This window comes from Lipophrys pholis (assembly GCF_963383615.2).
Source record: "Lipophrys pholis genome assembly, chromosome: 1".
NCBI classification, from domain to species: domain Eukaryota; kingdom Metazoa; phylum Chordata; class Actinopteri; order Blenniiformes; family Blenniidae; genus Lipophrys; species Lipophrys pholis.
In genome coordinates this window covers 36,155,474-36,171,091 of record NC_137635.1, presented here as the reverse complement: position 1 = coordinate 36,171,091, position 15,618 = coordinate 36,155,474, and the positions used below count along the sequence as shown (strand labels likewise).

Genomic DNA, 15,618 nt, shown 5'->3' with positions numbered 1-15,618 from the left:
TAAAAGGCCTCTCAGACCACTTATGCCAGTTTTCGTGGATTTTTGTTTCGCCGACTCAGCTCTGGTCTCCACTGAGGAGACGGATGAGCGCCGTCGTTTGACGTTTGAGTAAAAATGGGAGTTTAAAAAAGCTTTAGTTTGCAAACTCAACCTGCTCGCCACTCAGAAATGTAGGATGAACAGAAGACATTACATTAACAAAAGTTCCTTTTTTTTTTTGCGTTTCTTTTACCAGAGATGACGACAGAGACACACACACACCTCATTCTCTCACACCCACACACACCAGCTCACAGCTCATCACTCGGACACTTTGGCGGCCCCAAAGTTGACGGCTAACTTCCTGTGCTTCCTCTTGGAGGCGGAGCCAGGGGTGTGGCCCGTCGCTGGCGTGTTTTGCCGGGGTGGTGTGGAGTCCGCGAGGCCGGACGACGACGGGTCGCTGTTGGCGGCGGGATGGCGCGGCTGGTCGGCTCTCCGGGAGTCGGCCTGCGCTTGAGACTGAGCGGAGGGCTGCTGGGCCTGAGCTCGCTGGGCTTGGTTCTTGGAGACGGTTTGGGCGGCGCTGTAAAACTCGCGTGTTTCCTGGTTCTTTTTGTTGGCAGATACTCGCTTCTTTGTCACCTGTCAGGGCCGAGACGACAAGAGACGAGTCACATGACCGGGACGTGGAAGCGGCGGAGCAGTTTCCATTTGACGAGCGAGCGTACCTGCAACGGGATGAACTGGTTGTGTGAGCCGATGGGCAGTGTTGCGGCGGGCGGCGGGTGGGCGGCACCGGGGAAGGTCCCCGCTGCTCCGAAGAAGGGCTGATTGGGGTGGTGGTGAGGAGGCAACGACATTCCCCACAGAGGGCCGGGGGGGTAACCCTGAGTGGGCAACAGCAAGCCACCTGACCAGTGACAGCACATTTGTGAGATCCTAGATCTTAAAAGACTCTAATTCATTTACTCACATGGGTTCTTCATCGAAAACGAATGATTAAATGGAACATTTTGCATAATTTGTCACATTAGTGGATAAAAACAATGACACTTTTACTTCACAGCAGTTTCTGCAAACATCTGCACACCTGTAAGCCGGACAGACTCACCTTGTTGGCTGAAGACTGGGTTCATGGCTCCTAAGGGTGGAGGTCGTATCTGACCCATTCCTTGGTACAGAGCAGGCGGCAGGGGGAAACCTGAACCAACCGAGTTCTGTGGCAAAGACGCAGCAGGAAATTCTTTAAAGCACTCTGAGATCGATATGATACAGTTTGTACATACAAACGTTTGTATGAATGTGCGCCTACCAGTCTTTGGAGAGCGAAAAAGGCGGCCTTTTCCTTGGCGTCATTCTCTGATTGGCTCTGTGGACCGTGAACCATCAAACCATTGGAGAGCTTCACCTGGCAAACTACCAGACCCTGAAGGGATAGAGAAGATACGAGTGTGAAGGAAGGTTCAGACAAATTCATTTGGATGTTTGTTATTAATGTACAAAGTGTTACCTGTCTGTTGCCGATGTAGCTGAACTCGGGGGGCGCCATGCCCAACCGGGCACAGACGCAGGCCAGCTCTGACACCTTACTGCTCATCACAGTGTTGGGAGAAGCAGCTGAAACTGGGGGCGGTAACAATACCGAGTCACTGAGGGGGATGTTCATATTTGCAGCTGGAGGGAGAAAAAGAAGCAATGAAAAAAGGAGAGAAACAGAGAAACCCTTCTTTGCTGCATGAACACAATTTAGTAAAGACACAATTTGGTACCTAGTTTCTTGGAGGATCGTCTCCGGTTCTGCTGCTGGCCCGCCGAGTGGCCGCTGATGGCCGAGTCTTGCGGGGGTGGAGCTCCTGCTCCGGGGCTGTCGATCTTCAGCATCTCCTTCAGCACCAGGGTCCCCTTCTGGAGCGACAACCATCACACAAAACACACTGTTCACCATGGAGCGTTTCCCGCCAGCTGGCGAGAAGAGCGACTGTCCTCGATGTTTACCATGGCGAAAGACTGGGGAGACAGCGGGCCCTCTGCCTGGTTCGCAGGCGGCTGTGGAAGAGCGGGAGGAGGCGGGGTTGGCTGGCTCCCGATCTTCAGACTGGCAATGAGGTCCTCGAATTCAGTCGACGCCTGCATGAGATTAAGTGCGAGGATATCATCTACTCTTAACCTCAGACTTTATCTTTCAGCCGCCACTTAAAGCTATGAGATGAAACGCAGGGTGACAGATTGTGGGTTTGTTTCTCCACCTTATTTGCCGTGTTCTGCAGTGGGAAGAGAGAGCTGGCGTCTTCACTTTTCTTCAACAGTCTGATGGCTCCGGCTGGGGCCTGCAAAGTGTCAACACACACACACACACACACTGAGCCAATAATACACACCAATCGGCCGTAACGATATGACTGGTGAGGTGAATAAGGGATTTTGTCTCTTTAGAAGATGTGGACAGTTTCATTCTGACCCCAGGACAAGAGTTTAGTTGTAGTTTTACACCGTTTGCTCTGTGAAAGTCAGTGCATGCGGTGTGTACGTGCACTCACAGCTTTGTTGGCGGGTTGGTTCCTCTCCTGTTGGTGATGTCCTTCCTAAAAGCAGAAACACGTTCGTACACATTTCAGACATGTTTGTGCAAATTATGATAAACAGACTTCACTTATATAGCAAACACAAACGCACGCATGCACGCACGCAGGAAATGTGACAGTTTCTAAGAGATGTTCTCTCCAACCATCGAAACATTCCAGGTTCAGCATCTTGTCCAGATGAATTGGACAAAAACAGGAATTGAACAACTATCTTTATAACCAGACCCTAAACCATCTTATCTTAGATGTAAACTTTGGCTTAATATAAGAATTCTGATTAGAAATATGGATATTACTGTAAATTAACTTAAAATAGAAAATGTTTTACCTTTTCCTTCTAAATTGCATTCACATTGGTGGGTTGTTAGATTGTGTAGGAACAGTGACGAGACAGTCTCTCATCATTTGGAGCGTCACAATGAATGTGGTTTGAGCTTAACTTTTTGAAAGTTGTTAAGCAGGTTTATTTTTCGGTGCTGAAATGTGGTTGATAAAAATAACGGACTCCCAATAAATGGAGAGAACGAAGTTAAGAGATTTGTTGTGAAAAATTAGGCAACGGGTTTAGCAGCTGCCTTTTTTATCATCACAAAAATGCCACTATGGTCCACCAACTCAATGCTCCCTCAACATTGCTTCAAGGTTTGCTGTGTGTTTCCTTTAGCTTTATTATTGCTTTGCCATTTTAATTGCTTCTGTGAAAGCTTCCACACTTCCACTGACCTGACATGCAGCAATGACTTGAACCGAGTCAACACACACTGGAGGTTATAAATAAACAAACACTCTTTGACTGGTCACAACTTCTATAGAAACACAGAGGAAGACTCACATTACTCTGCCAATGAACGGGAGGATTGTTGGGAGGGCCGGAGTTCAGCAGACACTGCCACACTTTATTGTACTCTTCTTTATTCTGGATGGGGAAGCAAACCAAGAATAAGGACTTGTTGTATTTCATTTACTCCAGCGAGCCATCCTCCACTAGCTTCACTCTACCACAGTATTTGCACACATTTGGACTGTGAAATGATCAATACCTTGGCCTGTTGTCTCTGGATGGGACCTTTGGAGGGCGAGCTTCTGTTTCCCTGCGACGAACCCTTCACCATACCAGGTTTGCCGTTATGCTTCAGGCAGAGAGTGTGCAACAGGCATCGAGTCAAGAATTTCAAACACTGAACATGTTGGGCCTTTTTGCGTCGTCTCTCCTCTTACCTGTGTGGGCACAAATGGTGAGCGCGGGGAGTGGTTGAGGCCCGCCAGATGGCGTTGGGTGTTGAAGTTGGCACCGCTGGCCGGCTGCGGCTTGACGATGGCGGTGAGTTTGTAATTCACTCGACCTCCGTGGGAAATGTTGATCAGGGCAAAAGGAGGGAGGCGGTACCCACGAGAAGAAGAAGACCTGAGAAGAAAGACCCCCCAAAAAAAAGAGTGACTAAGAAACAAACTTGACATAAGAGCTATAGAAGTGTCTTTTTATTATATTTATTCTAAAGGAGCTTGAAAATATTATACATCTGCTAATAAACCCGTAAAAGAAAAATCAGATTTCACTGCCAACCATTGCAACAGTATGTTTACAGTGTAAAAAATAAACACTGACTACATCATGTGCAACAATTTTATGAACAATTAAATTATGCATCTTCGAATACCATTGAAAAGTGCGACATAAGAGTCATGTATATATCATTATTATAATGATGTTTTTCTAAATGTATTTCATTTATAAAAGAAATGATGTTAAGATTAATGTTTAAGATAAAACCTGAAGGTAGTTTGCATCCATAAAGTTGCATTACCGGCATCTGCTGGTTTTATCTATCAACATCGTTTCCCACCGGTGGTCACAGTCTGGAACCGGCTCTACTCTGTGTGCCTGCCTCTACGCAGTGAGTTCCAAAACGGCCTGTCGTTCTAGCCTACTTCGTAATTACAAAAAAGAAACTGCACGAGGAGCGACCCCTTCATTTCTGAGTCATAATCTTTTCACCTCTCAGGACTACAGATGGAATGAGGACACAACTGAAGCAGGGTTGATTACCTGATGTTCAGGCCTCCGGCAAACTCCTCATCGAACAGCACCTCGTAGAGAACCTCTGCCTCACGGTCCGCTGGAGACAAACATGCAAAGGTCATCCACTGGCATGTTAACATTTGAAACGAAGAGAGAGAGAGATCTGTGGATAAAACTAATGTTTACCTCCTTTAATGCCAATGATAGTCCCTCGAAGTCCCAGTGGGACCGTGAAACTCTCCCGGATGTTGACGACTCTGTCGAACAGGCGATAGTCTGCCTCCGGGTCTGGAACTACTCCCTGCTGCTGCTCCAAGGGCTAAAAACAAACGGTCATTTACAGTCACATCCAAAGCATAACACCAATAGACTGTTATGGTTGTCATTTAACTGGCCAGACTTCTTCTCGATTGGTTAGTTTCTTAATTGACATTATTAAAAGCAGGTAGGTACTTTGCTTTGTTGCTCAAATAATTAACACCATTTCACACACTTTTTAGAACTACAGCATTAAACTACTGCAGCATTTTGATCCGTTTCTTTTTTAATTCACGAGCTAATTTATCAACACAAAGAACTGAAAAATGTCGTAAAAATGACTTACTCTAAACAGGAGATGCGGCTTGACTGTCACGCGCACTTTTTTGCTGCTCTTCTTCACCTGAGTAAAAGACAAAAAGAGGTTTAAACAAAAAAGGGGGGGAAAGTGATTGTTTGAATGGGAGGGAGTGAACTGAATTTATGAAGCGTGCAGTATTTTGAAACTGTGTCAGAATCACCTTGGCCTTCTCCACCGCTTCCTCGATCTTTTCCACGATTACGGTGTCCAGCACTTGGAGGTCACATGATGTTCTACTGACGGAGCTCACTGGGTGGCTTTTCAACCACGAGGTGATCTCAGCCACTTTCTCTGCCCTGTCACGTTCACAACAGCATAAAAGGCTTATTTAAACAATTTTCATGTTGAACTTTACTATAAAATCAATTGAAATCAATGTCTAAAGTATTGATTTGTGTATATATGAGTGTGTACATGTGAATTACCCGTTCTGGTCCACTCCAGGCCAGATGTCATCTTCATAGAAAACATCATCATGGCTGTTTCTGGATACGGTGTCAAACACCTCGTAGAATCTATGAGAGCATCAAGACGTGTTGAGATTTCAGTGTTCACTTTGACATAGAAGCACAATGTGATAATAAATATGCATTTGGGATTAAAAACGGCAGCAGCCTGGCGGTAGGTGTGAAAGAGGGAACTGGTTTTTGTTGTTTCACCTCTCCAGGTATTCAGCCAGCAGCTCCTCCACCGCAGCAGAGTAGAGCCACTCTTTCTCCGTTCTCTTCGTGTACCCAGGAACTTCCTCATTTTTCTTGTTGAACTTCAGGTTGAGGCCAACGTTGGCCTTCTGCTCCCCACAGGGACTGGACAGAGCGAAGAGGAGGAAAAGATGGACAGAAAAATGTAAGATAACTACAGAGCTTTGCAGTAGATTTCTTTGTGGGAGTCGAACATGACACCTACTTCTTCTTAGATCCTCGGCCAATAAAGATGCTTCCTGAGAAGCGGGAGACCAGATAGCTGGTGATGCTCAACCGAGAGGCAAGGAAGTATCCCGGGCTGTATTTCACACAGTATTTCTATGAAAAACACAAACAAATATCATTAATGAAGTGAAAACATCGTCCTAATCGATTTACTTCATTGAAACTTCATCTTACGTGTTGATTCTGGATCAACGAGTCCAGCTGGGGCTCATGTGGCACGTTGAAGACCACTCGGACTCTGCCTTCCTTGAGGACGTCCTGGGAGTCTTGCACCTGTGAACCAGAAAAGGTGAATAAACGGTCCACGTTTCTGCTCTGCCATTTTCAATCAACTGTTCTCAGAGTCTAACCTGAGTGAGAACATACCTCTCCCATGGCACCATAGTAAGGGTTTCCCACCATGAAAACAGAGGTGGTTGGAGGAAAGAGCTCATCCAAGCTCTTAAAGGAGGGCAGAGAGGAGTAAAAGGCCTTGATGTCCTGAGAAGATGAGGACAAAGATGCAGAATAACAGAGCGTGAGTTAGTCTTCAGAAATAACATGTCTGAATAGTGGAAGTAAGTGTTTCTAGCAGTTTAGCTGCGGCCCTGCTAAAAGTCAACACAGTTTAGCATAAAAACAACAACATGCTCCTCCTGCTTTTTCCTATTACATACTGAACTGTGTTGTGTCTTTGGTGTGTGAATAGTTTTTCATATTTGTGTGCCAGTACCTTCACCACAGTCTGGTGGGCGAGCGGCAGGACCTGCTTGGACCACTGCTTCTCCAGTTCAACTACCCCATTGGCTTTGGGGACATATTTCCTTCCTGTCAGCAGCTGTCCGTACAAAACCACCGAAGTCTCATTTATCACGATGCCTTTCCTCTTCACGTAACTTGGGGGGGGAATAACAATTACAAATTAGTAAACAATACAAGTCTGAAAATGGAACAGGCAGCTGCATTTTCGCTCTTAAAAAAAAAAAAAAAGATTTGTGCAGCTTACTGTTCAGTAATTCCCTGAACATCTTTCACCCAATCTTTCTGCTCTTTGTCAGACAGACAGGTGACTTTAGTGGGGGGCGGAGTGGACGGCCTGTCATACACTTGCTGGACACCCAGTGGTTCGTCCAGAGAAAACCTGAAAAAAACAGAGCAAAACGTCAAATCCAGTGGCCGATCCTCGTTGTATGACGATGCATAGACGATTTTTCAACATGTGATGTTTTGAAGCCCCAAACAGTTTCTTATCTAGTGTAAAACATTTATATATTACTAAAGAAAACACAGATGGGAGCAAAAGAATCCTGATCAGAAGGAGTTTTGCTTTTGTTGTGTGTAAAATATACAGTAGACATGTTAAATACAAACACTGCTGACGGTCCAGGGAAGTGGCTTACTTGGTGTCGCCATCTGACACTGCAACAATGCGAGCTTCCTCTAGATGGGGCCAATTTACAAAGACAGACTTGCCCAGTACATCTGCAGCAACATTGTCACAAAGCTACGAGAGAGAAAAAAATTACAACCGGAAAAGAAAAAGGAAAGAAGAAACAAGCAGAGATGAAGAACTCAACTATGAACAGAGGACAAGACCAGTGCCAAAACAAAGAGTGCTCACATTTCAAGCAACTGATTTAAATGTGTTCAATACTAGACATTTATTCTAACTCATACTAAGTTAATTTTCACAATGTTCAATACCAGTATGCCTCTGCAGGAATACAAAGGTCTAACATAAGAACTGGTAAAATAATGCAGTTCTAAAACTTTGCTTTAGGCACAACTCATGAATGTTATCACTTTTCAGTTTTTTAATTTAATATGTTTTTTTGAGCATAATAAAGGTTGTATGCATAAAACACAAACATCATCAAATGCAGGAAAACAAACTAATATTCCAGTAATGTACGACGCCAATTTTTTTTACATTACATTTAATGTGTTTTTAATTTCAACCACACGAGCACTTCTCCAATGAAATTAATGCAAGATGACTCTAAATTAGTCAAATACAGTCACCAGTATTGGGGTTGTAACTGAAAAGGTCTTATATTTAATCAAACTACACACATAAAAATCACTTTGGCTTCATGAAACCAGGTCAAACAAACAAACTCACCTTTTCCCAGTCCTGGTCAGAGACAATATCCAGCATCATGTTCTCGCCTCTGCTACTCTGCTGGAACACAACGACCCCGCTCTTCTTCTTAAAAAACTAAACAAGTGAAATGAAAAAGGAATTAGGACCCCCAAAAAATGAAGTTACAAACAGACTACTGAATGTTATTTGCTTGTTGTACATCATAAATGTGGGTAAACAGTCACACTTAAGGGAATTGTTAATAATAACATCTAATGCATGTATGTTTTTTGACTGCGGGAGGCAACAGGAGTACCAAGAGAAAACACACGTGTATATATGGGGAGGACATGTAATTTGGCTCCGATTCGAAACCAAGACTTTCTTCTTCTTTTTAATACAATTGTGTCTCGTAAAACTGTGTAATACCTTGTGTTTGATGTGGTGCAAGGTTGGGAAGCCACAGAAATAGAGAGAGGAGCGGTCAACACGTTTGCTCTTGTGGTCTAAAGCCACTTTCCAGGCATCAATGGGAATGTAGGCTTTCCTGCAACCATCAAACACAACAATACAATAAAAATGCTGTGAACACGAGGCGTAAAGCTTTGACATAATAAAACCGGTTAGAGGCACTTATAAATGACAATTCAAAATACATGATGATGTCGCCAATTATGTATATGTATGCACGTCTACCTGACGTGGCAGTGGACAATGTCCGGGAACAGCTTCGGTAGGGTGGAGTTGTACGTGAAGTCTGTTTCAGGGTCATACGTGTAGACGGCACACTCGGTGTGACGATTCCTGGACTTCTCTTCTTTTGTCATTTTGTTATTGTAGGGCTCCATGGCAGCGAGCAAGCAGTTCTGCTCAGTGAACACACAGCGCAAGAGTGGAAGTTTAAAAATAATAAAACAATAAAAAAAGCATGATTGCACCTAGACTTCACCAAGTCTAGGTGCACAAATGTCTGTGTACCTCATCAATAAACGGAATAAGCACAACGGCTTCCCATTCCTGTTGCTTGCCATTGAGGTCAGTTTTGAAGTCAAGAGGGTAGTTCTCAATGATGGGCGACCTCTCACTCGTCATCAGGTGCTGAAACGTCAAAATAATACATGATATTTTAAATGTTTAAGCTGCATTCTTACCACAATTTGCAGATTTTTTATTTTTAAAGGAACCCATGTTATCTTGACTTTTTAGATCATTTAAGTCTTCAGTGCTATTACCGCCAATAACAACAAGCGTCTGCCTTGCGGTGAACACAGGTATTCAATCGCCTTATTTTACAAGTCAGTAATAGAAACGATAATACAATGCAACAATATATGCAGGATGCCTCAACCAATAACGGATGTTTGTGTTTGCAGACACATCTTCTGTAAATACATGATAGTACAATGAGGTTTAATCTGTTACCCGGTAGCTCTCGGGCAACAGCGCCATGCTGGCAGCAGGCAGGACGGCCAACAACTGCTGAAAAGGCATGAAGGGCTTCCCAATGTCAAAGGTCAACTTCAGGCCCGCTATATTCCTGATGTCGGACAGGAAGGGGGCATAGTGGTAGGGGTAGTACCTGCATGGATAAAGACATAAGATTTAAATAGATAAGCTGAAAAAAAAAAACATTCAAATCAAGAAATAAGTTTCATAATTAAAAGTTGGAAAACCTTCTGTCTGGAGGTGACCAATAAATAATTTGACCTCGCAGACAAATCTGACATGCTCACCAGCTCCATGACTGAACTCCGTGGTAATAGTAATGCAGGATCCACTGGATACCCTCCACGTAACACTTTGCTTGACTTGCGAGAAATTCGCTGGAAACATAAAGAAAAGAAATACCATTTAAAGTAACATACAAAGTGCTCCACTTCAAAAACTCCAAATGTTATGGAGATAAGCCAGTCCTTCAACATTCACTACAAATTGTCTTATTACAACAATGTTTTTCTCGTAAGGCAACCACGCCAAGACACATCTTAAACAAACGGTGCCTCATTTTTTTGATTATTGTGATGTTGTTCCAACACATTCACGACTTACTCTCTTTTTGTACGAGTTTAAATAAACAAGAGTACGTTTTCTCATTATAATAGGCAGTGCCTGGTCAGGTGGCAGAAGTGGAAGTGTAGTTTTTGGAACCTGAAATCTACTTTGCCCTTCAGGGTGTGTGAAGCATTTTATTCGCAAGCACAGGGCAAACAGTACATCATAAAAATGGTTCATTTAAACAAGGCAGAGCAAATCAAGGGGCTACTATTGGGTCTCTTCCTTATACTAAGAGCAGAAGTCTCAACACAATCGGTTTCAGATCAATTCCCAATTCACTGCCAATGAGATGATTATATCAAGCCAACTTTTCCAAAATGCTTCCATACTTGGAGTTATAAAAAGGCAAATACTGGATCACATCTTAAATAGTGAATTCATACAATGAAATGAGATGAATCACTGAAGCAGTCCAGCATCACGTTTTAACAACCCACACTGACTCCTGTATATGTGCTGCCACACTGCCTCCAACTGGACACTTACTCAGACACCACATCCACACCCATCTTGGTCATATAGTACGTGCGCTTGTACTGTCTGAACTCCGTTTCAAAGATGTCGTCCTCCTCTTCCTCGTCGTCGGCCACGGCTGGTTTTCCTTCTCCAATCGCTTTTTCTGATGATGTCAGGGCTGACAGACAGAGGGCAGAATCCTACACAAATAACGCGAGAGACTAGTGTCAGAGAAAGACACATTGGAAACGGTCAAAGGAAGGATGTTTTTCATCGAGTCAGTTCACTGCTACCTCATTTTTGCTGTTGTCTGCACCACCAGCAGCAGCAGCAGCAGCAGCAGCAGCAGCAGCAGCAGCCGCAGCAGCAGCAGCAGCAGCAGCTTCTTTCTCGGCCGCCAGCCCTGCGGCCTCGTTGAGATATTTGTTACCAACTTTACTCTCAAACCACTTCAAGTCCACAAACACCTCGCTAAAATGTTCCCGGTCAAACTGAAGGAATGTGGGGAAAGGAGAAGAACAGGGAACATGAGCGTTCATCATGGAATTTGTTTTGGAAAAGCGGTCATCATACAACATGTTCCAAAATAAGGTCATGATAAACATGTAACAAGAGAACAAACCAAAAACGCACAACACTAATTTACTAATATTTGTGGTGAGAATGCTTGAATGATTTTCAAACCCACTGATTGTCGGAAATTAATAAACTAATTTTTGGAAAATAGTTGCAGTTGATATACAAAAAATAATAATAAATAAACGGAATCAAATTGGTCGAAAAAGCTGATCTTAAAATGTACATTTAAAAGCAACGGTGGCATTTATGTTATGTTTTACAAAACCTCGACACTAATTATGACTCAAAAGATTTGTTTCACCTCAGAAAGTTTCTCCAGGTACTTTTCAAAGTTTCCAAGGTTCAGGTGACCATTTTCATTCAGATAACCTATAAGATATAACATATAGATTCAGGGCATGCTTTCATTATGACCGTTAACAGCCATCACAATGCAACAAGCTGGTAGGTATTTTAGAAGTTTATGTATGTGTGTGTGTCTCTCACCTCCTATGCTGGGCAGCACACTGATATAGGTCTTGTACAACAACGGCAAAGCATCGTGACTGATGTGAAGATGAGGAAGGTGAGGGATGAAGTCGTTCCCAACCAGGAAGCCCATCAGAATCCAGTCGTCTATTATACGCTCCAGGTCATAATCAGAATCCATGTACTTCTGAGAAACACAAAAAAAAAAGCGTATTAACGCAGGTTACAAATCAAATATTTCTGTCAAACATGTTTAATAACAATGGCCATTAGAAAGACCTCCCATGACATCTGTGTGTGTCTTACCTTGAGCTCAGAGAACTCATAGTCTATGTACTCTCTCATCAGAGACAAGTGAAGCAAGTGAAAAGTGGTTTCCTCTGGAGCAGTTATCCTAAGGGAGAAGAAAAGATCAAGGTTCACGAGAGAAAACCATCAAGATTTAACTGAATGTGACAGAAAAGACTGGATTGTTGTCATTTTTCTTCTTCCAATCAGACAAAATCAAAAGCAAGAGAACCTTTTCTGGGATTTCTTTCCCCCGAAGCGAACTTCCTCCCTGAGCAGAGAGAAATTTGGCTCGTGGCTTGTCAGACCCAACATAACCTACAACATAAAGTAAAAAAAAAAAAAAAACCACAGAGTGAGCCTCAAAGGAGATTGAGCCGGTGTATATCATAATTTGAATGTAAGTCGTACCAAGTCAGCATCCAGGCCGTACAGGCAGTGTCGAGTGTTCGGGTCGTGATCTGGCTTAGCATTCTCAGACCGAATGAACTCCATGATCTTATGCTCTCCCTCTCCGGGGGTCTATGTGCACAAGAAATATGTAAATCAGTCAATCCAGGCAATGAATAAAGTCTTGTAATAACAGACAGACACAGACCTCGTGACCAGACAGGTAGATTCGGACATTCTGCCACAGCTTGTCAGTGGAGAGCTTGTTGTGGACAAAATACTTGAGCTGTTCCTGGAGTCTCGCCATGAAATCTGTGCCTGTAAGCAGAATTTGATATGACAGAAGGTCATGCAAAATATCTAAAAAGATGTGGCATGTTACACATTAATAAAACAGTCATTGTGTACACAATGGAACTTTGTAGACCATTAGAGTATTTAGAAAAATGCAGCTGCAACAATGACGCTGAAAAGTAAACTAAACTCCAACTACAGTGTGCCTGTATGGTTTGTTCAGCATTAAATAATTAATCCAAGTGTGAATGATGTTAAATGGTGTGAATTATGCAGCCAAGTCCAGATCAGAGATCAGATTATGGCTTGCTTAACTTTACTGTCCTGATACCTGCAGATTCAAAATTTTTATTCAGCAAGATGTATAACCTGTACACCTCACTAGATATTTGAGTCACAGCGTTATTGCTAACGTAAACTAACAAAACTAAATAAGTGAAACCAGACTGGGTGTTACCATTCTTCAAAACGAAACTTAAACCCATCCATACATGCATAGCTCTGGTGCTTCTTACAACTTAACATTTTACTGTTGCAATAACCACTTAACATAGTCAGTTAGCGCAGTCAGCCAATGAGCTTGAAAAATGGAAAAACAAATGTTGTTTATCAACTTGAATGTGGTGTTTATTGTGTGTTAAACCGCGGATCGTTCCTACCAGGAGTGATACAGTTGGAGTCGAAACGAGCTTCCGTGGGAAGCACCTCTCCTTTATCCAGAGCTTTTTTTATCTTATCCTCTGCTTCTTTGGCAGACCTGGACACAAGCAGATATAAAGGAAAGCAAAAAATAAATCCATTATCTGAAAACGTTTTCTTCTCTCCACTAGTTCTTAGAACCGGAGCAGCATAATCTTGATCCAGTCTGTTTGGGGTTAAGTCAACGTTATTTAATAAAGGATATATTACTATGGGTTGCTACTGTAACCTTACAAATATACAGGAACACCACACTGTGTATAATTATATAAGCAAACTATAGTTTACATGTTGATTAGAAAAAAATTAAGGAGAAGTTTCAACATGACAATGACAGCATGTTAATATAATAAAAAAAAAATATATATATATGGCTGGTTCAAGAAAATTATGTACTGTCCATGAAGCAGTCTTTAAAGATAATGTGGATATGGTAATTATGGTCATAATAATAATAATAATAATAATAATAATAATAATGGTTAATCTCTACCTGAATCTCCTGCCTCGTTGCTGGTTCATCTTTGCTCTTGGTGCCACACCATCCACGGCCATGAAGAAGACCTTGCGTGGCTTGATAATCCTGAAGAGAACCTCCAGGTAATGAAAGATGTCAGCAAAAATCTTTTCCTCCGAGATTCGAAAGTGGACATCTTCGTCATTTGGGTGAGAACACTGGTGGATGATGCCATTCATGTCCAGATACAAATTGTCAAACTCTGGAATCTGAGGTGAAAAAGTAAAAGAAAAAACATTTTAATGGTGTAATGTGCTTTGAAAACAGACCATCGCATTATTTAGAAAGTGAACGATTTGTTAAAAAATAAATAAATAAATAAAAAAAAAGCTTTCATTCATTTACTCTCTAAAATTGCTAGCCATTCATTGTTAACGTTTTTGACAAAAGCCTTCTAGTGGGCTCCTCAGGCTTGACACGAAGACAATAAAATCTCCCTCATAACACTGACATATGGGCTTAATAAAAAGGATTTTGTGAAGTGACCTTAAGTGACCTTCAAATCTGGCACTTTTTTTCAATATATTTGTTGTAAAATGCGGACGTTTATGCAAGAAACCTGTTTTTTTTGTTGCTTCGGCATAAATTTCTTATGTAACGAGAGTCACACCGAACAACCTTCAGCTGATGAAACGACTGCTCATACGCTGAAATACGACACAGGAGAAAAGTCCAATACTTATAAAGTAGCTGTTATCTCGAAATGAAATAAATCAATACTATAAATATATGTAATGAAATGTGGCTGACCACACAGATAAAACCATTCAATTAACACGGTAAACATTAAAGAGCTGGCAATAAAACAGCTGGTAACAGTAACGTGACCACACTTTCTCATTGGCGTAAGATTAAAGGTAGTCCGTGATCTGTTTGTCATGAAGCTAAACTACATTGTAATAACGCATTAAAAAAAATATATCTTGACTTGTTTCTCCTAACAGTTGTCCTCGCGGAAAACAAATAACAAACTAGTCACTATAGGAATTTCTTTAATTGTGTGAACTGTTTTCACTGTAATTGATGGGAGGTAAATGGGTAAAAGGCGTCCAGAAATGAGAAAATAGCAAAATCATGGAGGAAAATCTCAGGTAGACTTTGTGGAATAAAAGTTTGTGGGCTTTGCTATATTTAGCTCGCTGATAGCGGGCAGCTAGCACGGCTAGTGCCGCGGCTATCGCCGACAGTCACCACGGGTTTCCTACCTGGTGTTCCTTCACAACTTCGCTGAGACAAGGGTAGCGCTCCGAGATCCATCGGTAAAATTTCGGAACTCCCATTTTCACGGCAAAAGTTTAAAGCTCTGAAACAAAAACACTGATCAGTTTCCAACGGCCGATCATTAGCTAGTTGTTCCTCTGTCCGTCTGCCAAAACACTCCGCCGCTGTCCGGGAAACAATTGTTCCGGGTTTGTTGTTCCCGCCAGAAGAAAAAATCAAACAATGGCGTAAATGTATGAAGTGCATTCTGTACATCTACGTAATGATGCAAATGTACAAGACTGACCTTCACTTTGAAGGAAACGATCTAGAAATAAATCTTCAACTAAGCACTGAGCAGCTCATAATCTCCCTCATTTATTGTATATTCAATTTATGTTGCATTCATAAAATGCATAAAAGGAATTGACAGTAGACTTTAGACGTTAGACTTTGCTTTATTTATCCCTTGGGATGA

The 15,618-nt window shown here is 42.3% G+C and overlaps 1 protein-coding gene across 1 annotated transcript; it reads right to left on the bottom strand.

The window, feature by feature from the left end:
- Positions 1-183: 183 nt before the first annotated feature.
- xrn1 (5'-3' exoribonuclease 1) lies at positions 184-15,321 on the bottom strand. The gene is made up of 41 exons (XM_080458091.1): positions 15,146-15,321; positions 13,917-14,149; positions 13,384-13,481; positions 12,639-12,748; positions 12,452-12,562; positions 12,273-12,358; positions 12,059-12,146; positions 11,771-11,939; positions 11,586-11,653; positions 10,999-11,196; positions 10,736-10,905; positions 9,928-10,017; positions 9,617-9,773; positions 9,173-9,292; positions 8,891-9,060; positions 8,624-8,741; positions 8,234-8,329; positions 7,512-7,615; positions 7,118-7,252; positions 6,845-7,007; positions 6,499-6,612; positions 6,307-6,405; positions 6,110-6,225; positions 5,863-6,009; positions 5,629-5,718; positions 5,364-5,499; positions 5,189-5,245; positions 4,771-4,903; positions 4,612-4,681; positions 3,783-3,969; positions 3,605-3,694; positions 3,397-3,480; positions 2,520-2,564; positions 2,229-2,309; positions 1,978-2,109; positions 1,752-1,887; positions 1,493-1,656; positions 1,295-1,408; positions 1,094-1,199; positions 711-892; positions 184-624 (listed from the first exon to the last, which is right to left on the bottom strand). The coding sequence occupies exons 1-41, from the start codon at positions 15,218-15,220 to the stop codon at positions 301-303; spliced, it is 5,166 nt and encodes a 1,721-aa protein (XP_080314217.1). The 5' UTR covers positions 15,221-15,321; the 3' UTR covers positions 184-300.
- Positions 15,322-15,618: the final 297 nt, after the last annotated feature.

Excerpts from the sequence above, each read along its gene's own strand:
- xrn1 (XM_080458091.1), bottom strand. The coding sequence starts at position 15,220 with ATGGGAGTTCCGAAATTTTACCGATGGATCTCGGAGCGCTACCCTTGT. Across the intron at positions 12,147-12,272 it reads GGAAAGAAATCCCAGAAAAG|GATAACTGCTCCAGAGGAAA; the intron begins GTTCTCTTGCTT and ends CTTCTCCCTTAG. Across the intron at positions 10,018-10,735 it reads GGTGTGGATGTGGTGTCTGA|CGAATTTCTCGCAAGTCAAG; the intron begins GTAAGTGTCCAG and ends TTATGTTTCCAG.